This window comes from Pinus tabuliformis, chromosome 6 (assembly GCF_031772625.1).
Source record: "Pinus tabuliformis cultivar Carrire ecotype Pingquan chromosome 6, CPIR1, whole genome shotgun sequence".
NCBI lineage: Eukaryota > Viridiplantae > Streptophyta > Pinopsida > Pinales > Pinaceae > Pinus > Pinus tabuliformis.
This window is the reverse complement of record NC_142292.1, coordinates 352,880,160-352,904,770: the sequence shown is the minus strand read 5'-3', so window position 1 is coordinate 352,904,770 and position 24,611 is coordinate 352,880,160. Positions and strand designations below refer to the sequence as shown.

Genomic DNA, 24,611 nt, shown 5'->3' with positions numbered 1-24,611 from the left:
CTAAATTATTTAAAGTAGACATGTCTTTATCATTGTGAACATGATGTAATATTAGCTAGGAGAAATGTGAAAAATGTGAATTTTAGTGAATATTTGGAGATAATTTAAATTGTAGTAGTTAACTCATATTTATTATTAAAAAGAGTGAAATTTAAACCGGTACAATAGAAAATAAAGAACCAAAATAGCATCAAAATGTTATATCTTTATTACTAGAAAAAAAGTCACTCGCCTCTTTAAGGGAGAACTTCCAATAGAGCAAATCCCCAACTACAAGTAACTTGATCAAAGCCTTATTTTACATTTCTTTATCCTCATCTTTAGAGAGAAATTTTTTTAATTTAAATTGGTAAGAGTTGTTATAAAGATTAAATTTAAATTGCATGAAAATCTCATAACTCTAGTAATAAAATATTTTTTATAAAAATATAATTTTTTAAGTTGTATTAAATCTCAATTAATTGTGCTGAGAGGCGCTCTACAACTCAGCATGGGAGAGATGTTGTCACATAACATCACATTTTAAAAAGTCTAATAATAATTGAAATTAACAAATGAAAAATAATAATAAGAAAAGAAATTAATGTGAACCATAATTACAATACTTCAATTTACACCTTAATCTTATATAACTTTATATAGAGATATAATATAACCGAAAGTTAAAAAAAAACAATTAAGCTTTTATTACGAGGAAGAAATGTAACGAGTAAAAAAATATAATTTACACTTTTTTTTTTTTTTTTTTTTTACAGAAACGGGTAGTGGATATATTAGATACTTGGCCTTAATGCCAAAAATCGGATTACAAAAGGTGAGTTTATTTTCACAAGTACCACGTAACCATGCAAGGCCATGGCATTTATGCTTAGCTCACATCTCTTGTTGGATGCTACTATGAGGTCAATTTCAGAGATTGTTCCAAGTTTATGAATACATATGAACTAGTTTAACAAAAAGCAGTAAAACATGACATGTATCTAAAATAAGGAATTGGTTCCCATGTTTCCTGTATGCCTCTGAGTAAGGCTCCAGCCGTAAGGAGGGATGCTTTGTTGGTTTCAACGTCCTCCTCCTTATTATTAGCTCTCAACACATGGTAGAAATTCAAATTCTGGAAAGAGTCTCCAAGATCTATTATTTTGAAGATCAGCCTTGCAAGCCTTATATCCGTTGGCTTAGTATGTATCACCATAGCATTGATGACGACCTGAGAGTCCCCAAATACATTAGCCTCCCTGATGTTCAACACTTTCAACAACTTGAGCCCTTGGAAAAGAGCCAAAGCCTCAGCTTGAATGCTAGAAGTAATGCCCAAACCCCAGGCGAAACTATGTATCCTTATGCCATCTGGGTTCAATATGACGCCTCCTGCACCAGCTCTTCCAGTATTGGCCTTTGCAGCCCCATCAAAAAGAGAGAGTATCCCTGCTGATTTGTATTCCAATCCTGGAATTTTTTTGCTGAAACTCTTATTTGCCAATCATTGGGGAGGGTGATACTATTTGTAATATTTTGGAACTGAAGATTGAGAGAGAAGCCCCAATTTATATCTTGCCGGCTGAGATTTAAATCGTCTTTATGGTCTCTCAGACACTCTTTTAGCTGTCATTTAATCTTAACTACCACAAGCTTGGCATCCTGTTCGTAGTTCCTGAAAATTCTTTTATTTCGCTCAAGCCAAACCTGCCAATAGATTATTTTAGGAAGAGCAGACCAAGCAGCTCCGATAATTTGTTTTGTGGGGGAGGTCCAGGATACCTTTGTAGCCATTTAGCAAAAAGTTTGGGAATGGAGGAAGGAAATGCGAAGCTGGAACTCAAAGTTCCTAACAATTCAGTCCAAATCTGCAAAGTGAAGGTGCATTAAAGCATCAGATGAATGACGCTTTCTTGATTTACCTTACAAAGGTTGCACCTTGAAGGACCGTGGAAACCACGCTTCTGAGGATTTTCATCAGTCAATATTTTGGAGTGACATAGCAGCTAGTTGAATAAATCAATTTTAGGCAAGGAGGGATAATGCCAAATCCCTTTCCACGGTTCAGGGTTCGTGGCCAAGTGAGGGCGCTCACACAGGTTGGCGTAACCTTGAGAAACGGTGTATCCACTAGCCAACGTACCCCATCCTCTTGAGTCTCATTTTCGATCCAGCGATGGAGCCAATCCGTGGAGCCTGGAAAGTAGGATCTCATGCTCCATAGATAAATCTGGGGCCATTTGAAGATTCCAACCAGCCCAATGTGAATTCTGCCAAACTAAAATGTCCCATAGAGTATGCATTCTAGCCTCATTCATCCATCTGCGCAATGCTTGAAGTGAATGACAGTCTCCCAGCAGCTCATTGTTCAATATTTGATCTGTCCAAAGATTGATCCTTTTTCCATTACCGGGAACCCATAAGGCATGAGCGTTGATGAGAGAACAGGCTCTGTTGCAAAGCTTCAGAAAGGGCATATTTGGATGCATCCTAGGGTGATCTAGGCAGCGAGAACACTGGCCTTTGAAATATTTTTTCCAAAGAGCTAGCTGCAGCCAGCCAGGATTAGGAGCAATAATTCTCCAGATTAATTTACCTCCCATTGCAATAGTATGATAGCCAAGGTTTTTGAAATTTAAGCCTCCTTCCAACAACGGTTTGGAGATGGATTCCCAGCTAACTAGCGGAATCTTTTTCTCATTTTGCTTGCCCCCCTTCCAACGAAATTTCCGAATGATCGCCTCCATTTTTCTGAGAATACTAGAGGGAGCAAGAAGGACAGAAAACTGAAATAAGGGAAGACTTGAAACAACAGATTTAATGAGGACAGACTTACCAGCAATGTTAAGCTAGGAAAAGCCCTAGGCAAGCAACTTGTTCTTGTATTTCTCCAATTGGGGGAGCCAATCTCTGCTATAGGCTCTTTTGAGGAAAACCGGGAGGCCCAAGTACTTGAAGGAAGTCCAGTTTGAGGATGCAGCGAAACAAAAGGTTTTGGAAATGGAGTTAAGCAAGCTAGAAATGGTGTTCCAGCAATAGATATGACATTTGCCTTTGTTTATATTGCTTCCCGAAACCATGCAAAACTCGTCCAAAGATCTTTTAAATCTGGAGGCCATAATCATAGAAGCTGCTCCCAATCACAAGGTGTCATCCGCAAAGAGGGAAAAACACCTCTTGCAATACAGAGTCCAACGATATCCTAATCTACCCTTTTTTTTTATCTAGGTAGAAACTGAGGACAGAGGCTTGAAGAACAAATAGAAGGGGTGAGACAGGGCACCCCTGCCTGAGCCCTCTTGTGGCTTTGAAAAAATCAACAGCTTTGTCATTTACTAAAGGGGCAATCCAAGGCTCCAAGATGCAAGCCCGAATCCAATTTATAAAATTCTCTCCAAATCCAGGCTTGTGTAAGACTTTCAGCAGAAAGCTATGCCTAACTCTATCGAAATCATTTACTAAATCAATTTTGACAACCATTCCTTTTTCATTGCGCCTCATGCTTGAGTGGATTTCCTCTTGGACCAGAGTGAAATTGTCCACAATCTGTCTACCTTGGATGAACCCTCCTTGGCTTTCCAGTATGATTTTGGGGAGGATGGGCTTCAGTATATTAGCGATGACTTTGGTGATCAATTTGTAACCAATATTGCAGAGCGAAATCGGGCAAAACCTGTTAAAGGAGTTGGCCCCCTTCTCTTTGGGAATGAGAGCAAGAAAAGCAGAGTTCGTGCTGCCTCTGATTTTCTGGCAAATTTGGGATTTTAGAACCATTTTGTAGAGATATTTCCACAATAGGCCAATAAATTTGGAGGAATCTGGCTGAGAATCCATCTGGCCCAGGGGCTTTGTTTGGGTCCATGGCAAAAAGGGAATCCTTGACTTCATTCTTGGTGACTTTAGCTTCAAGGAGGTGATTCATTTCAGTAGAAATCAAGGAGGGGACCATGTCCATCATATCTGAATTTTGATCCAGAATTATATCTTCACTATACAGGCTTTTAAAATGAAGGGAGGCTACTTTTTTGATGTTTGCATTATCCTTGTGAATGATAGAACCATCTTTGATTTCAGAAATGGAATTGGTACATTTCCTGGCCTGAGCTTGTTTGTGAAAGAAAGAAGAATTCCTGTCCCTTGCTTTAAGCCAGAGACTACGAGACTTAAGTCTCCAGTATTCTTCCTCAGCTAGACAAGCCTTGTGATAGTTTTGCTAAAACAAGGCTTCTTTATCTAGAATCTCTTTTGTTATGTCAGCTGTTTCAGCTTGAAGATGGTGAATTTCCAGAGTGCATTGAATATTTTTTCTTTCGTTGGCTGGATTGGGTAGAGATTTGACCCAGCTTTTCAATGCCCTTTTCACTCTTCTGAGCTTCTCTTCCCAGACGAAAAAGGGGGAGCCTTTGACCGGCTGCAGCCAAATTCCCTTAACTAATTGCATGAATTCCATTTCCTTAGCCCAGAGCGAGCTAAGTCTGAAGGGAATAGGTCCAAGATCAAGCTGAAACATGAGTTCCAGCTTGATGGGTTTATGATCTGAAGTACTACAAGGGAGAATATGGACTCTAGCCTCTAATCCAAGAAGAAGAAAAGAGCTTTGAATAAAGAATCTGTCCAACCTGGCAGCTATGTGGCCAGGACCAATTCTTTTATTAGTCCAAGTGAACTTACCTAAGGTTGGCTTGATGTCCAGCAGGTCCCAATCCTACATAAGGTCCTCTACCCATTCCCTAGCCGGATCACGAACAACGCTGCCTCCTCTCTTGTCTGCTGACAGGAGAGTGAGGTTGAGGTCTCCGGCAATGATGATATTCTCGAGATTAATTAGATTTGCTTGGTTTCTTAAGGAGTCCCAGCAGGCCTTTTTTTCCCCTACATTCACAGGAACATACACGTTGAAAAGACTAAAAATCTGATTTGTTTCTACATGCTGCAATTTTAAGAACAACCAATGAGAGTTGAGGGTCTCAGTAATGATTGAGAATTTGTTAGCGTTCCAAACGGTGCCCACCCCACCGGAGGCCCCTTGGGCTGAGATTGCTTTCACCTCACATTTATTCCAGAGTTTCTTACTTACCTGAAGGAAGGTGGATTCCTCCAGTTTGGTCTCCTGGATGAGAAGTATGTGTCGAGCTTCTGTCCTGATTAAACTTCTGATGGCTTCTTCTTTGATTCTGCTCCCCATACCTCTACAGTTCCAGGAGACAATCTTCATCATTTGTATTTCTGGTTGGCTCCCTTGGAGCCTTGGGGCTGATTTCTCGCCATCTTAGGTTTTGTCGCTAATAGCTTCTCAAGAGTTGGCTGGCTGCCTTGGAGCTTTTCTTTGAAAGTTTCCAGCTCTCTTTTTTCCCGATCTGTTTTGCGACCTCTTGTGGATCTCCTTGTCGAGGCTTGTGATTCTCCTATTTCACCTTCTTCCTCCGAGCCTTTAGATTCTTACTCAACTTCCTCGACTTCTACAATGTTTCCTTTAGAACTCTTAGCAAGGCTTGCCCCCTTGGGAGAAGAGGGTGTACCTTTTGTGAGGGGGGTTTATTTTTGGATATTTGCTTCCTACGTTTCCTCTATTTGTGAGCTTAGAGGGGTGGATTTATTTTCTTGCTCCATTCTGACAGGGGGTTGCTGAGGAGGGGCTTGCTGAGGGCCTGTTTCAGTTGTACCAACATGTTTTTGGGTTTTCTTGGCACACTTGACCTGATTCCAACCTTCTTCTTTACTCTTATTTGGATTAGCATTGGATGGGCATCCTCTGGGGAAGTGGTTGTAGACATGGCATTTTCGGCACTTGAAGGGCAGCTGCTCATAGTCAAGCTTTTGTAAATGAGTCCAACTTTCTACTTTTATTTTGATGGCTTTCGGGAGTCCCACCTCAAGATCTAGTTCTACGCAGATTTGGGCATAGTCATATTAATCTTTGTTGTTTGCCCGATCTATGAATTTCCCAAGGACGTTGTTGATGTGCTTCAACGAGTCCCAGTTCCAGTAATGCACTAGGATATTTGGAAGTCTGACCCACACTGGAACAACTATAGGAATTTCAACTGCAGGGTGGAAATCCGGCGTCCATTTGTTGAGATAGAGGCCCTGCGGGCCCATTCTGGAAGATTAGATCCTTGTCTTCCTTAGAGGTGAATTCGAAGAGAAAAAACCCTTGTCCTAAGAAATAAGATGTGACGCTATTCTTGATCAAAGGAGCCCAATTCTTGTTGACCCAGTTCTCAGTGGACTTAGGAGAAGGCCATAGTCCGGTGAATTGACCGACAACTGCTCGCTTAGCCAAGGACAGGGTGACTTGGATCGGAGTCTTTGGTGGCAGGGAGATTTCAGGAATATCTTTGAGCCTCTTGATGAATTTGGCAGCTTTGTTCTTTTTCTTTTGCGGCAAACCGACCAAGAGCCAAGAGAAGGCTTCGACAGAAGGAGAAGAAGGCGGAGGGGGGAGGGGGGCTGCCTCGGGCGAGCCTGGGACCTCCATGGACGTGAACTCCTCCCAGCGACAAACGAGCCACACAACAGGCTCTCAGCTGAAAAGTGCAAGAAAGCAAGCCCAGGGCCTCAGCGCCGGAGGGCAGGGGGACCTAGGGCGCAGGCGTCGAAGTGCAGGCAGCGAGCTAGGGATTCACTACCAAGTCAAACCGCTCTCAACCTAAAACTCCTAATATATATATATATATATATATATATATATATATATATATATATATATATATATATATATATATAATTTACTTTTTACTACAAGGAAAAAATGTAATTTTTTCACATGACAAGAAATAGTATTATTGATATTACACTATGTGTAATTCATTCTATGTTCCATTTACATGTGATATTTAAAACAAAAATATATTTATAACAAAAAATATTTTACTCACAACCATAACTAAAATATTTCAATGTCCATATTAAATAACATAATTTTATAAATACTTTATATTGAGAAAAATAAAGTAATTGAAATTGAAAATTTTCTTATATTTTCACTTTAGTGAGAAAGATTGAGAAAATTCTTATTTCATTAATAGTTGCTTTCTAATTCAATGTATGGGGGATATTTGAAAAATTTTCGATGTTTAATATGGATTTGATATGTAATATTTTAGAAAAATATTAATAATTAAAATAATTAAAGGTTTACATACTGGAAAAAAATATGAGGGGGCATATTTTAACATTTTAATACAAAGAAGGTGAATTATAAATAAAATATTGTAATGTCAACTACATATATATGATACCAGTTGCCCAGATCCACCAAGCGCTTAGAGTGATCAAATATCTTTTCACTCAAAAAAATGTTTGCATCTCAAGAGATTTGATCTCTCTCGGCACTTGGTAGATCCAAAGTTAAGATGGATCTAGGCTGTAGATTGTAAAAAAAATTGACTTAAGTTTTTTAAATTTAACAATAGATTGAATTTTATAAACCAATATTGAATTAGTTAAATTGTATTTTTGAATAATTTATTATTAATAATATTTTATATTAAAAATTGAATGAGTTACACATTTTTGTCTTTTTAAGAACTAACTAAATTATTTTACCTTTAATTATTTTATCATTGTGAGTATTGAAATATTTTTCTAATTAAGTTAGATTAAATATCAATGAATTATCTATGCAATAGAAAAATATTTGTTGTAATTTTACAATCATAGTTTCAACCATACTAAACTTTGTAATTTATAAAAATATCTTTGCATTTTTTTAGAGTAAGTCGTTTTATGTGCAATTTCATATATTAAAGTTTGATATAAATTCATCAATACATAATCTACAATAAACATTATTTCATAAAAATAAACATCATGGTGATAATCATCTAAAAAACATAAACATCATCTAAGATACACATTCAAATTCACTACCATCATCTAATTATATACACTTTCAGTAGCACATATAAACGCCATTAGCTAGCACACAAATCTAATAATCTAAGAGGGCATGATCATCATGATCACATCTAACAAAACACAAATATTGCAATCTAACATCATCACCACACACATTCTCAAATTAATATAAATCTCATGTCAAATAACTACTATCACATACACATATATCTGCAAGCACATTCAATGAGCATATCTAACATGACCTAGCAATATATACATCAACACCAACATATAAATTAAGTACAAAAATATGAACAAAAAAAATGTACCACACACACACACACACACACATAAACAACTACATCATGAAGTCAAATAATTGTTATCAAATATTCGATACAATAAATGTAGTAGTGCCTACAGCTTGGTATGTAGTAGAAGACAATGGATGGAAAGTACGTCTGCCGAACTTAGCTGAGGTGGAAGACTAAGAGGTGGCTGGTCTGCAGGAGAAGATGGTTGGTATTTTCCGTTGAGAGAAACATACGACGCATCCTCTAGCTCTTGCATCTTATCATCATCATTTGACTAATAAGCAAGTGTACTACTAGAAGGATCATCGACACCCTGATGACCATGATCCAATGGGGTGGCACTGCCATAAGCATCACCATAACCATCCTCATGATCATGATCATCACACTCATCATCACCCTCATCATCATCATGACCACCCTCATCTGATGGATGTGTTGTTGCATAATGCCCTGCAGTCCTCATTGCTGCTAGTAAAGTACTAGCTCCGATGACATGTTGCATAAGAGACATCAAATCTTGCGGAAATTCATTGTAGAGATCCATGAACATCATATATGCATTTATATCTCGAGGCCTTATAGACCAAACTCCCTACCAAACCAAAACTTTGGGAAATCTATCACAGTAGTACATCTGAAAGAGCATAGCAGTCCTCTGCCCCTGGATGCCCATGCCCCCCTAAGGATGTGCCCCACCCTCTTGGGCCTCACCCATATCCTCATCTCATCCATCCAGCGGTGGGGTAGGAGGCATGTCCCCATAATATGAGACGATGTCTGCAAAATATATGGTACACAAAAATAATTAAGAAAATTCATTAAACAATTTAATAAAACAAGTTAAATAACATGCTAGAATAAATTTCATTCTAATTCATTAAAATAAGAAAATGAAACTAGATTAACTTAAAGAAAACACAAATATTACCTCTATTATTTGGAGGCTCAGTCGCTGTGAAGAAGATGTTGGGACACCCTGTCCAATCAATCCCCGCGTACAAATACCCCAACATGATAAACACATGGTCATCCACACAAGTCAGTAGCGCTAATGCCTCATCTAAAATCCTAGCCAGAAACTCTGGCATGCCCCTCTTATATTATATATGTAAGTTGATTCTCAGTTGAAACACAAATATATGCCCCTCTATGAGTGTATGTAAGTTGATTCTCAGTTGAAACACCATAGGGGACATCAGGGAACCAGGGAAAATCCTCCCCTCTCTTGGATAGGCCAGTGATAAAGTATATGCCCTCCTCTGTGGGCCTATACCACAACTCAGTGCCGACACATAAAGCTTGTTGTTAGATATTCCATCGGAAGATCAGATGCACCAATAGGACATAGTGCGCCTTCAGGGACGTACCCTCCTCATAGTACTTGAGCATGCCTACATTCCTCAAGAGCGCTCAGGTCACTGGAGTAATAGGGCAAGGGTATAAATCCCTCTCCCTTTCTCTCGCCTGCCATGGTCGAACCATATTGTATGGATCTGCCTGCTGCTCTTGCTCTTGTTGATGCTCCCTCTACTGATGTCTCTCCTACATGATTGAGATATAAAATACATCAGCCTCATATATATATATATATATATATATTGGTGCGCTCAAAATACAGTCATGCACCGATGTTGGTGCACTTTCAACTATAATTGCATTGGTGATGGTGCACACATAAGTATGATGCACCGTAGGTGTTTTGGAAATTTAACTTTTCATAGCAATGCGACATACTTATGCACCGATGTGCACGTATAAATTGTTGGCATCGGTACGATATGTTAAGGTTATGGAATGCACTGAGATATAGGAATATTTTTAAATATTTATTTGTGGTGCATTTGGTAAATATAAATGCACCGAGAGTGATGCACCGACAAGAAATCTGTCGCATATTTCCCGATGTGTTTATATTTACAAAATGCATTGCCACAATGGCGATGTGTTATTTTCATGCACTGAATTGTGGTGCACCCTGTAAATTTATAGGGTGCACCTCTCCCAGTGCACGCTAAATATTTGGAACACATCACGCGTAGATTTTTTTTCCAAAAACAATGAGAAATTCAACTTAATTTGCAATTATAATCCACTAAAAACTTAAATTAGAAAGAAATATAGAGATTACCTAGACATTTGGTCGTCGGGGAGGCATTGTGGACATGTAATGGAAAAAAACAAATTTTCACACCGTTTTAAAAAATTGGAAACTCAAATAGTGAGCATGATACTAAAAGGTGGTGAGAAAGAGAAGCACTGATGTCAGGGCACTTGCACGTGGAAAGAGTGGCACTGGTGCTTAAGATCTCTCTCGCACTGTAGATGGTAAAAATGAAAATTACGGCTGGGAGGGGTTTTTTAATTTAACCCTCCTCCAGTGTGTTTCACGAAGCACACCGGGGCATGCTATATCCAAAAGCACCATGTTTTTTTTTAAATTCAAAATTATCCTGATGCTTGATTGAGATGCCTGGTGGGATTTACATTACTGGTAATGCACCAGTGCTATGGTTTTACAATAGCACCTGGATTTTTTTAGAAATTACAAATCGTCTATCGATACACTTTATAAGATGCCCCAAGCCGTTGTTATACATTTACTGCACCGGGACGTCATTATCAAATAACACCGATCTGTTTTACTATATGAAGGAGTTTGGTGCTAGCGAATATTCAAGCATCAATGCATTTGGGTATTTAGCGCACCGTGATTTTTTATTTTTCAAAAAAAAAAATCTATGATGCACCATGTTATATGCAGCTCTAGTGCGGTTGAATAATTTAGATGCACCGTCAAAGAAACATCTGCTAAAACATCTAACTGCCCACCTCTGTTAGAGAGCTCTGCTACAAACAAATTTTTGGGTTATTTTTATAGGGGCCTCTGCAAAAACCTTCGGTAGAAGGTATTTTCCTTGTATTGCATGACTTACTAAGGTAAATATTGTAAATAATTCAAGTATTAAAATGGTTTTTTGAAAATAATGAAAATATGAAATATTGGCTTGACGAGAGGGAAACACGGATCCAAGTTTGAGGGAGAGTGGCATCTGGTGAAATAAAAGATGGAAACACCACCTAACATTTTGGACGAAATGATTGGGATGGATAAAAGTTTAGATGCTTTGTCCATGATGTGAAGGCAGGCAAAGTTGGTAGTCTCATGGGATACGAAGAGCCTCAAGGAAAAACAAGAGGTGGGAAGGAAAAAGCAAGTAGGAAGAGAAGGGAGGACAATAGAGAAAGAAGAAAAACATGTTAGACATAGAGTGCAAGAGAATTGTTGGAAGTGAAACTTAACCCTGTGCTTTGAAAGTGGGGCGTTTTCCCTTGTATTGATGTGTTGAGGTTGTTGGACTATTTGTGTCTAATCTAGACTAGCCAGTTGGAGGCTCAAGGGAGGATTGAAAAACGAGTGCTTGCTGATAAGTTGATAAACCAATAAGTGCTTGTTGAATAAGTTGATAAACTACTTAGTGCTTGATGAATGGGTTGATAAACCACTCAAGTGTTTGTTGTAAATATTATAAACCACTAGGCAAGGTGAACCAATCCACTATCATGCTTTCCATGAGGATGATAAACCACCTAGAAATTGGGCTATAGATTCCTATATTGCTTGCTTTGAAAATGCATTTGATAAACCACCTAGATAGTGGCTTCAGGCTCTTGGAACTAAACAATACCCCAGTTGAGCCTTGGGTGAACTCCCTGAACAAGCATCCCCTCAAACTTTGGATCCAACTCGAGGGCAGTCGGTTGGAAGAAAGTTGCAGTGTAGCTGGCCTATCATTGGGTGGAGATTTGAAGTCGCTCTTTTAGTTTTCAACCATCTCCAAAAAAATATATAAGTGTAAATTACTTGTGCAATATTTCCTTATGTATAGTGAAGATTTTATCATGTCGTGAATTGTGCAATAATCTACGTGTTTCTAAGTGTAAAGGAATGCATGAGCAATGAAACTCACTATATGTTTATGATGTGGAGGATACATTTTATGTTCATGATTTTAATGCGTGCATGGACTATACTACCCACTGCAATGTTTGGTATGAATATGAGAAAGTGCATATTTATGTGCAATTGGTTGATTTCTAGGCTTGTGAATAACTATAGTTTAAACATGTTCATGTGTTGGTTACAATGAAAAATTGAAAAAAATTGTGTTTCAGACCCTTAGGCCATAAGTTTCTTTAAGAATTCAAATAGCTAGGCACAGGCAAGGAAATTTCCTTCCCATATCACAAACTCAACCTTGGGTTCTTTGTTTCATATGCACATATGTCGCCAGAACCTTACCACAAGAGGTTGCCACCGCCAAACCTTAACATGTAGATTAACATTTTGATCAGGCAATGCTGATGAAGGATGGGTTGACCCAGCCATGGCTCCACCTTGAAAATATATCCACTACCCATCGCTCACTGCTAAGAAGCATTTGAGCTCGATACCCCTCGTAAAGATGAGTGGTTGATGAAGAGTGGGAGGGTTGTGTTAGACCTACGTGACATGGACTTATGGACCGAATTGGATCGGATCTTGATCCAAAACATTTATAACAAAGAAGACTTCCCAAACACCAAGTAATCTAAAGGTCCAAGGATCCAGGGTGTGTTAGCAGTGGGTAAATGTGTGAAATATTAGGTTGCTCCAGAACTATATATAAAGTGAAATTATTGCATAACACCAAAGGGGAGGACTAGTGGACCCTACAGTGAGTCCATGTGATATTGTTGCCCACCGCTCACCACCTCTTTTCTTTTATTTAATTTTGAACATTTTGATAGTTACAAACTCAGGCAACATGACCCGGATGTGGAGGTGGGCCCCTTTATGATGACTTATTAGAGTAACATGGAAGCCACTTGAGATTACCACCTCCCACCACTTACTTATGTAACCAATGTGCAATGTAACATGGTATGCATTGTGGCAGCGGAGTAGTGGTGACAACTGTCATGAAACTTTATGATTTGTTAGGGTCATCAATTGACAAGACCGACCTCATTATTGAGTAGTTTCTTTTCTAAGACATGATTGTGGAGTCTACAAGATCGACGGTTTATGTGGGCTCATGTCCTCTTAAAGGTTAATGCACTGGGGGGGGCGCACAGATGAACCACTCTAGTAAACTGCCATAGTAAGTGGATAATGGAGATCTATCATGATGGCCCCTCGATATGCAAATCAGGTATACCCCTCCTGTGAAACCACCTTTGATTGTTGGAACACATGTACTAGGATTAATGTGGCAAGGGCCATGCGTACCAAATAGTGGTCACATGGATGCCACGAAGGGGGGCCCAGTTGACATGGATCTAACTATAATAACATTAAAGAGCCACATGGATTACACATGGATTCCACGTGGGAATCTCTTGCTAACATGGCATAATCTAATTGGTTAAACTTCAAATGGGCATAACTTTCAATCCAAGAGTCAGATTGAGATGAAAGTTATATCACCAAAAATATCTCGACAAGTTGAATCTAATGATAGTAATTGTTTTTGGTTTGTACAAAGTTGGAATAAGAGGATTTTTGTAACCCCATCTTTATAATAGACCTTAGAGGTCAGGTTAAATCATTGCACTGAGAGACGTTCTACAACCCAATATAGGGGAGATGTGTAGGTGTAATGTAAGAAAGTATATAAACGTTTTTACATGTTGGCTCAATTAAATAATAATAAAAGGTTGAAAGTGATATAGAGTCGAGTATGAGAGAGATGTTGTAGTTCCATAAAAAGTTAAAAGTAATTAAAATAATAAAATTCGATTTGTTATATTGTAGTTTTGTTTTTATTAAAAAAAATTACAAATAACTTTTTAGATAAAAGAAAATCATAATATACATATCACATTAAAATATATAATATATAAATAGTAGTTATACGATAAGATCCATTTTACCTTATAAATTAAAATAATGATTCGGTAACCATATTTAATTTAATTAATAAACATATAAAAACTTTAATACTTACAATAAACTTACATTATAACAATATTTTTAACCATGGATATTCACACCCACTTTACCATAGATATTATTAAATTGTAAATAGGTTTTGTTACAATACCATGGTTCATCAATACCACATGCCCAAAAACTATCTCTCATTTCACAATCAAAATATTTTATAAATATTTTATTTGAATTTAATTTTATAATATTTTTTAATTCAATCTAAAAGAAACAATATTACAATTAGTTTTGACATATATCTTAATCCTCAATCACATTAAAATACATGAGATATAAATAGTAGCTATAAATTAAGATCCATTTTACGATATAAATTAAAACAATAATTTTGTAACTATATTAGAATTTCATTAATAAGCACATAAAAACTTAATATTACAATATAACAAGATTTTTAACCACGGATATTCATCCCTACTTTACCATGGATATTATTAACTTGTAAATAGGCTTTGCTATGGTACCATGGGTCAATACCATGACTCATCCATACCACATGCCCAAAAACCATCTCTCATTTGACAATCAAAATAGTTTATATATATATATACGTCTAGAGGGACCCTCCATCCCAATATGGAAGAGATGTTGTAATGTCTTGTTATGTTATATTATCTGAACATTTTGACTCAGTAAAATTACATAAAACTAAAAATAAAAAATTATTAATTATTAAATAAGCATATTTTCATCTTAACTCCAGATCTATTAAGCTCCACGAGGGATGGAATCTCTCAAGGTGCAAGCATTTTCTAAAGTTTTACACTCAAAAAATAGGTTTGCAACTTGAGAGATTTGATCCATCTCAGTGTTTGATAAATCCAGAATTAAGATGGATCTAGGTTGGTCTACTAACACCTCCCATAGCCTAAGTTAGTACTAGGGGGTGGGAGGGACTATTACAAAGTGGTAACAGAGTGAAAGTTCAGAGTTGGACCGGAAGAGGCTCACACACACACACACACACATAGGATAAAAACTTAATTTGGTAGTTTAATTGCTATATACTCATGAGTATTGATTTTAGACTTACAACTAATATGATTGGTGGTTTTATAAGTTGCTAATGATGTTATTTTGTTTTCTAACTTGCATATTGACATGGGATTTGATTTTACATTCAATTTCAGATCAACATGCTTATTGAAAATATACTAACGCGGTGAGTATATCTCTCTCTCTCTCTCTCTCTCTCTCTCTATATATATATATATATATATATATATATACTTGTATTTGATTTAACTAGAAGTCATGTGTGTGTAACAACACACACACACACACACACACACAGATATATATATATATATATATATATATATAGAGAGAGAGAGAGAGAGAGAGAGGGCACAAATTCCAGCAAGAAATACAGGAATGAGAAACTGAATGGTACAATACAACATGGAAAAATCCCATCATAATCATGAAGAGGACTCAGTTGGAAAGCAATCAGAGGAAAATTCCCCTGATTGGATGGATACTCTTAGGTCCTTGAGAGATGAATTCATAAGTTGCAAGCAAAATAATGAAAAAAATTGCTAGAGCACAAGAAAGGAAAGTAGAGGTGAATGTAGTTATTTTTCAATGCCTGTCATACCTGCAAAGGTAGAATAAACATGATCTCAGTGTCATCTATCTACGCATACACAATCCAAGCAAATCTTATCAAAGATCCAGAAACATGGATTGAAGACCAATAGGGCAGAATGCAACAAGTCAAGGAAAAGATATAGGAAAGCAATTGAAGATACAACGAGAGGAGAAATTCCACTTAACACTCCCGAAAGAGAGTCAAGTAGCCATGAGCAGTCATTAGATACTACGACTAGAAGTCACCATCATCATAGGATAAGTGAGAAGAGCTCAATTCTGGAAGAGTTCAAGAAAGCAAATCCCCCTATCTTCGATGGAGAGATAAATTAGGATAAAGAGGAAAAACCTTGGTTGAATGAAGAAATAATTGAGGATGCATGAACTGATCCAGAATTATTCAAGAACAAAATAGAATACATATATAAACATAGACACAGGGATGCAATAGAAATAAATGTTGATTTCGTTAATATCAAAAACTCAAAGATGCTTGCATACATAATGGAGATAAACTAGCTCAGGCGATGGTAGCTTATCTCTGAGAAGAGATGTGGGGGCTACATGCCTGTGAACTTTGTTACAATGAGGCTCAAGGGAATTTTTATTATTGAACAACAAAGGGATACCATAAACAACCAAAACCCTAACCATAGGAGATGGAATGCCAAGAATTTGTGGGCCTCGTTGGAGTTAGTTGGGTAGCCAACTTCTTGGGGCCATAACTTGGTCATATAATATATGTTTGGTGTGTACGATACCTCATTAGAAAGGTCTCTCCAAGTAATACAATATTTGTGGTAGGCCCCTACCTATGGCTATGGGCTTGTTTCAGACCTCAAAAAAATGTCGTTTAGGGGGTCAAAACAACTCGAGAAGTTTAGGACCCGAAAAAATGCTAAAAATAATAAATTATGATATAATCAAGGAAACTAATGAAACCAGCTAGAGGTCCAGGTAGATTAGGTGGCTTGCCACCAATATCCACCTGGATCATTCCTCCCCCCTCAGGAACCCCATTGTTTGTAGAGCCTCCAAGAGATGAGGAAATTTCTATTGAACCTAGTCCTTGGTGAGATATTTTCCCTGGTGAAGGAGTTGAATTGCTTTGAAAACTCGATATAGTTAAATCCTCTTCTGGCTAATGTTCTTGATATGTGTGCCCATGATCCTATTAGTCATGGCATGTTTGATACATCTTGGGTTGAGCTCTGTTGGTGTCAACTGGATGTGTCCAACAATGGGGGAAAGTATGGATGCAGTCGATCCGCATTGAATATTGGGTGCATGCCAAGGAATGTTGGAATGTTGATCTCGAAAGTATTGTCTCCTACAGCCTTAGTGATGGTGTAAGGCCTATATCGGAGCGGGCGAAGCTTGCGGTTGGCCCCAATGAGGCGATCCTTCAGTAAATGTAACCAAACTTTTTCACCCACCTGGAACTTGTGTGGCACTAGATGTTGATCATGGCATTGTTTCTACTTAGAATTTTCTCTCTCCAATATGTCATGGACCTGCTGGAAGATGTGTTGAATGCGTTCAATGAAGTTGGTAGCTCTGTTAGCTTCAGACTAGACATGAGTCGAATTTTCCTGAGTATATGTAAGTGGTATGGAAACATCAATGGGACATAGTGGCTGGAATCCCAACCCCACCTGAAAGGGGTTGTGGCCAATTGAGCTGTGGAGATCTCTATTGTAGTTGTGTTGGACATAGGGGAGGCTTTCGTCCCATGTGCATGGATGCTTCAAGGTGTACATGCATAGAATTTGAATGATTATCATGTTGACGACCTTTGTTTGGCCATCAGTTTGGGGGTGGAAGGTTGTCGACTTGGTGAGCTTGGTATCCAACAACGACCAGAGGCTTGACCATATGTACTTAGGAACCTGTTGTCCTGATCTGAGATGATGGACTATGGCATCCCAAAGTTTACCCATACTCGTTCAAAGAAGAGTTTGAAAGTGGAATTTGTTGTGATACTCTTCTTGTAGGCCGCCAGAATGGCCATCTTAGAGAATCTGTCGACGACCACAAAAACATATTCGTTTACATACTTGGTAGAAGGAAGGCCTGACATGAAATCCATGGAGATGGATTCCTAGGGCCAACTAAAAGTAGGTAGAGGAGTATACGGGACTTTCTTATTGATTGTAGGTTTGGAAATGGCGTAGGAAGTACCGGATCTGATGTACTTCCCAACATCCTGTCGAAGGTTCATCCAATAAAAATACTTGTGCAACACTACCAATGTTTTTTCTACCCCAAAATGTCCAACGACCCGATGGTAGTGTGCCTCCTAAATCATATTGGCATTTTCACTTGAATTAAAAAAGAAGTGTCCCAAGTGGCATAGTAGTGTGTCATGGAGGTGAAATTCTAGAACTTTCTTTCCTTTTAGGAGCATTTGATATGTGGTGCTGAATTTTGGATCACTCTTGTAAAGATGTGTCCATCCCAAAGTCTCTTGTCCACATGAGTCAAGCACAGTGGTCAGTGCCATAATCGGCAGTCGATTGAGATAGTATGCAACATTATTGGTGTTTCCCTTATAGTTAATGTTCAAATGAAATTTTTGTAGATATGTGGACCATTTCTGATGGCGATCGATCTACAACTTTCCTTGTATCTGTATGAACTGTAGGGGTCGGTGGTCTGTGTGGATGACCATTTCCTTCCCCATAATGTAATGCTTCCATTGTCGGCAGGCCTTCATAATGGAATACATCTCTTTGTCATAGATGGGATACTTTTGGATTGTATCTGAAAATGTATCACTTTGATATGCCACCGAATGCCCATGTTTCGTAAAAATTGCACCAATAGCATAGTTAGAGGCATATGTCTCAATTTCAAATGGTTGTTGCAAGCCTGGTAATGTGAGCACTGGTACAGAGTAGAGGTGTTTCTTCAATTCGACAAATGCCTTATGTTGGGGTTCATACCAAAAGAACTTTACTTTCGCTCCGCCCTTTATGACTTGACTCAAAGGCCAAGTGATATGAGAGAATCCCAACACGCACCTGCAATATAAATCGGTAAGACCTAGAAAGTTGCAGAGCTCTGTTAGAGTGGTTGGGACTATACAATCATGAATAACTTGTATCTTGGTTGGGTCCACATGCACACCCCTCTCATGAATGATGTAACCTAGAAATCGAACTTGGATCGTACCAAAAGTGCATTTCTCCAAATTAGCACACAATTTGTTTTGTCATAGGGTTTGGAGGACATGTCGAATATTGTGTAGGTGTTCTTCCAAGATTTGGTTGAAGATCAAGATGTCATCCAAATATACTACCACAAACGAGTTGGTGAAGGGAAACAAGATGTCGTCCATTAGCCTCATGAATGTTGTGGGGGCATTCGTCAACTCGAAAGGCATGACCAACCATTTGAAAAGGCCCTCCTTGGATTTGAAGGTAGTATTCCACACATCAGAGGGTTCAATTGATACCTGGTGATAGTCGGACTTGAAGTCAATCTTGATGAAATATTTGTCCCCCTTGCATTAGTCCAGAAGGTCATCAATCTGTGGGATTGGATACCTATTCTAGACAATTATCTTATTCATTGCCTAATAGTCAATACAGAGCCTCCAAGTTCCATCCTTCTTCTGTACCAACACAATTGGGCTCCCACAGGGTGAGGAACTTGGCCTGATGTGCCCTTTCGGCAACAACTCCTTAATCATCATCTTGATTTCATCATTCTCCATAATAGAGTGTTGGTAGATCGTTCCATTGGATAGTTGTGTGCCTAGGGTCATATCGATGGAGTGCTTGACCTAACAGTGTAGGGGTACCCCTATGGGTGAGGTGAAGATGTCCTTGTACTCCTCCACGACCTTTTCCATCTATTGTTGTCTTGTGGAGGAGCCCTGCCTGGAGGTTGTGTATGTGGCCACAATCTTCTTCTTGCTCTGAGGGTGAATCATAAGGAAGACAAATTTCTCGGTCTGGAAAACGATCTTACTGCATTGTTTAGCAGAGATCAAAGAAAAGGTAGTAGGTGACGCTACCTCTGGTATCTTGTACAATTTCTGACCAAAAGTAATAATAACAGAACGAGGTATGGATTCATACAACATGATGCTTCCTTAGGTGTGGTTGACCTAATTAAACATCACAAAGTTCCATAGGGGCAACATCGTACAATACCCCATTTGCAAAGGGCTTGATGTTATAAGGTTGTTGGATATTGAATAAACCAACACACTCCGTGTGTTTCGTGACATGGGCAGACCGCCTCTCGTGGATCCTTATCTCTAGTGATGTGATAATTGAATAACACCTATAGGTTTTGTCTAACAGAAATCGTGATTCCCAATAAGTGGTATCAGAGCATAGGTCATGAGTTCGATATGCACTCGGTTCGCGTTGGGGGGGGGGGATTGTTGGACATTAGATAAACCAACGATCCCTGTGTGTTTCATGACATGGACTAACCGCCTCTCGTAGATCCTTATCTCTGGTGATCCGATCATCGACTAAAACTTGCGGGTTTTGGTCTAATGACAATTGTGATTCCCAACAAAGGAAGGTGACACTTTTGGCAAAGACAGAGATCTCACCCTTTGTTGAGCCAGCCAATGGCGTATGGTTATGGGTGTGGCATTGTTGGCAACTTCAATCTCTTAACAACCTCGGGCGAGATCAAGTTCTTTTGGCTCCCACTCTCAACGATGAACTACACTGGCGAACCCTTTACCCACATCTGCAAGTGGAAGAGGTGCTCCCCCTCCTCTGGATCCTTAGGTTCTTCCTTTTGGAGCTTGGAGCAATGGGTTATGCACCAATGATATTCTTTCCCTTATCGGTTCCCTTTTCTGGTTTCGAGTCAGAATCAGAGCATTCATATGTCTCTGAGTATTTTAACCTAGCCACGAGCACTTTCTCTGTGCGACATTCATTCATGTTGTGAGCGAGAGTTTTATGGAACTCACACCACTTTCTAGTGTCCTTCTTAGCCTTCCCATTATTCTTATCTTGCAGATTCAAGGAGTTTTCTTGGGGGTCACAGCCTGGATCTATAATTTTCTATTTGGCTTGGGGGTGCCTTTCCTCCGATTTGGGTTCACATATCCAAAGTCTCGCTTCTTCTGCTTGAATTTTTGCTCAATCTTGGAAGCATATCAATATGTTTCACCAAGTAAGGAGATGTCCAGGAACTCCATTTCCTCCTGAATGTATTTGTGAAAATAAATGCTGTACTTGAGAACCAGATGTTTCTCAGAATCTTTGATACCCAAATTTGTGCATAGGGTATGGAAAACATTTGTCAGCTCATGCACATCTTAATCCCTTTGTTTTCGCTGCATAGTCCATTTTATGTACTTGTCTTCATAGCTCCTGATAGGGTAATACTATTCCTTGATGGTGTCTCAAAAAGAGTTCCAAGTGGGTGCAACTGAAAACAGTGAAGGTTCCCTCTTGTCCCTCTGTTCATAGCAGGTTTCCCACGAGTCCTTGAAGTGGGGGGCAGATTGAGGAATGAAAAAGTAATCTTCTCCCTATTGGAAAAATCACGAATCGAAAAATATCCTTCCAACATATTTAATCGTTTATCTACGACATCTGCATCTATCTGCGATTTAAATATGGGAATGTCAAAGTTGACTTGTACCTTAAAGGAAGTGGTGCCTCTAGGGTGGTTGTTGGATAAAGATGCATCGCCTGTGGGTATTCGTTGAAGGATCCGGAAAAATTTGTCCACCATCACGTTCCTTTGTCACTCAAGGGCATCTTCAAGCAATATTTTTGAAAGGATCTCCCACTCCCTCATCTTTCTTTTCTTCTGCCATGTGAGGTCATTAGGGTTGGTGAGGCCGGTCTTACAAAGGTTCAACCAGTTCAAGCCCTAACTCCTTATAACCTGACCTCGTTGGGGACATGCGCAGAAAAACAAAGAAAGAGCAAACCGCTATGATACCACTGATCTAGACTTATGCAGGAATGAAACAAAATATAGATATAAACATAGACACCATTAGGGACGTTTTGAGGTTGGAAATGGGCCTCCTAAGGAAATTATAAAATAATAGTGGAAATAATAAAATAATATTAGATTACATCATCAAATTTTAGAGGGAAAAAAGAAAATTTAATTTTTCAACTTGTATTTTCAACTTATCTCCCTATGGGTTTACTCAAATTTCAAGCGGAAACACTCGTTAGATGCATAATTTGATTCCTCATCTAATGAGTACCTATGTTGCATACTTTCGATGAACCCTGCTACATGAAAAATGAGAAATACATGAAAAAACGTGATTGCAATCACATTTTTTCATGTATTTCTCATTTTTCGTGTAGCAGGGTCCATCAAAAGTATGCAATATGGATACTCCTTGGATGAGGAATTAAATTTTCCATCGAATGAGTACTCCCACTCGAAATTTGAGTAAAACCTTAGGGAGATAAGTCGAAAATACGAGTTGAAAAAGAAGTTTTATTATTTTTTAATCTTTTTACTTTTTTTACTCCAAAAATGGTGAATCATCCCCCATGGTTGACATCATCATCTTTAATCCTTTTGGTTCTTAAAAAGTTTATTTTGGTTGTACATTTTTCTTAGGAGGCCCATTTTAGGCCTCAAAATTCCACTAATTGAAAGATGCAACATAAATAAACCTTTATTTCATTAATATCAAAGAACTTAAAGATGATTGCATACAAAATGGAAATAAACTAACTCAGGCAATGGTAGCTTATCTCTAAGAAGAGATGTGGCAGCTACATGCATCTAAACTTTGTTAAAATGAGGCTCATGGGCCTTTCTATTATTGAGCAAAGCGAAATCCTAAACAACCAAAACCCTAACCCTAGGAGATGGAACACCAAGAGTTTGTGGGCCCCATTGGGGTTAGTATGACAACCGACTTCCCGGGGTCATAACTTGGTTATATGATCTTCATTTGGCGCGTACGATATCTATAAATTTCTCTCCGAGTACTACAAGATATGTGGCAGGCTCCCAACTACAATTATAGACTTGCTATGGACCTAAAAAAATGTTGTTTAAGGGGTCAAAACAACTCCGGAAGTTTAGGACCCGAAAAATTGCTAAAAATATTAAATTGTGCTATAATTAAGGAAATTCATGAAACCAACTGGAGGTCCAGGTGGATTAGGCGGGTGACCACCAATATCCACTTGGATCATGACTACTCTGAAAATGTGAAGGCTAGAGTAGCCATTTTTAGCTTGAAGGGAAAAGCTAATATATGGTGGGATGATTTGAGAAATGTTAATAATGTTAGGGAGAAGGAGTTTTCGTGGAGAAATTTTGAGAAAATATTTCCAAGAGTAGTACTTGTTTCAGAGGTATTATGATAGCAAGGCTAAATAATTCCATGAGCATAAGGTCTTGTGAATTGAGGATTCTTTAGGAGGCTCTGATGGAGACGGGTCGAGTTATCGTGCGAACAGGGTTAGGTTAGGGTTTCTGTAACCCTGCAGCTGCTTGTAACTCGCCGCTCTCCGTTTCTCCTCACCGCGTCCGCATCCTCCGTCCTCTACTCCGCCGATTACTGTCACCATCCGGTTGCTATACGACCCGCGGGGATGTGCATTACCTGAAGCTGCGACTTCCGAACTCTCCTGTGGCGGTTTCTTCACCCTTCATCGGACCTTTAACTGCTACATGTCCTTTTCTCCGGGATTCTCTGCTCCACAAAGTGTTCACCGTTCCGAGGCGCAGCTGGCCATGGATGATCTGGAGGCCGTTGATTACTCCGCTGACCCATTGGAGGGGGTCTCCATCTGGCGAACCCCAATTGCCAGCTCAGAAGGTATGTATTACGATGACTTCTCCGGGAATTACTCTCAGTATTCGCTTGGTGAATCGTCTAGATCTCTGCCTGTGGTCCTCCCGGATGAACCTCCCACTTGGCCGGCCCTCTCAACGCCTCCTCACTCGCCGGCGACCCTAGGGTTTGTTACTGGATGCCTAAACCCTAACCCAGGTTTAGACCCTCAGGCAGCTGGCTCATCTTACCGATTACCGCACAACCCTACCCTGGTTCCATCCTCATCCGGTCCCTTGGGTTATCTTGGTCCCTCCTCCGGTTGTTTTACCTCCGTACCCCCGCTTTCGGGTCCCCCTTCTGGTGTTGGTCACGATTTCCCTGCCGGAATCCCTGCCTCCCATCAGTCCTCGGCTCCATTTCATACCTCTGCTCCGGCTCCCGGACATCCGCAGAACCCTCCCCATCCCGGCGGCCCTAAAAGGAAATCTAAGTGCTTCAAATCACGAGAGGACGATTATTTCCTCAGACTGGAAGAGGACATTCAGTGGGGCGAAGCGATGGACTTTGCAGATCGGGTCTTGGTCGGTCGCATCAGGGGTCGCAGCTATTCGGCGGCACGATTGAAGGCATGGGCTACCGAGATTTGGGGTCATCACTTGGTGGATATCCCATTTGTGCAGACTTTTGTGAGGGGATGGTTCACACTGAGATTCGCGCGTGCTGACCATACAAACTGGGTTCTGTCCTCACACTGGCACTTTGAGCATGCGCCTGTGCTTCTAAAGCGATGGACACCTTTGTTTGATCCTGAGACAGAGCAGATAGGGATCGGACCTATTTGGATTCGGCTCCCCGGACTTCCTCTACAATACTGGTCTGAAGAAATCTTCAAGCGCATCGGTAATGCACTCGGCACATATATGGGCTACGACAAATCTTATCTCCAGACAGGCATGATGGCTTATGCCAGGATCCTTATATACATGGACACCAGGGGCGGACTTTATGAGCACATTACTATCCAGTGGAGAGACACGGCTCGTCGGCAGATAATCGACTATGAGGGTATTCCATACCGCTGTCGCAGATGCCACAAAGTTGGGCATCTTTACAAGGATTGCCCACTCCTCCGAAAATCGCAAAG

At 39.4% G+C, this 24,611-nt stretch overlaps 1 protein-coding gene across 1 annotated transcript; it reads right to left on the bottom strand.

The window, feature by feature from the left end:
- Positions 1–949: 949 nt before the first annotated feature.
- LOC149258765 (uncharacterized) lies at positions 950–23,258 on the bottom strand. Its single transcript, XM_089432289.1, has 2 exons — positions 23,171–23,258; positions 950–1,449 (listed from the first exon to the last, which is right to left on the bottom strand). Exons 1-2 carry the CDS (start codon positions 23,256–23,258, stop codon positions 950–952), a joined length of 588 nt encoding a protein of 195 aa, XP_089288415.1.
- Positions 23,259–24,611: the final 1,353 nt, after the last annotated feature.

Bases quoted from the DNA above. Each gene is read 5' to 3' on its own strand.
- LOC149258765 (XM_089432289.1), bottom strand. From the start codon at position 23,258: ATGGTGACAGTAATCGGCGGAGTAGAGGACGGAGGATGCGGACGCGGT. The intron at 1,450-23,170 runs GTTACAGAAACC...AAAAAATTCCAG, and splicing joins GAGTTACAAGCAGCTGCAGG to GATTGGAATACAAATCAGCA.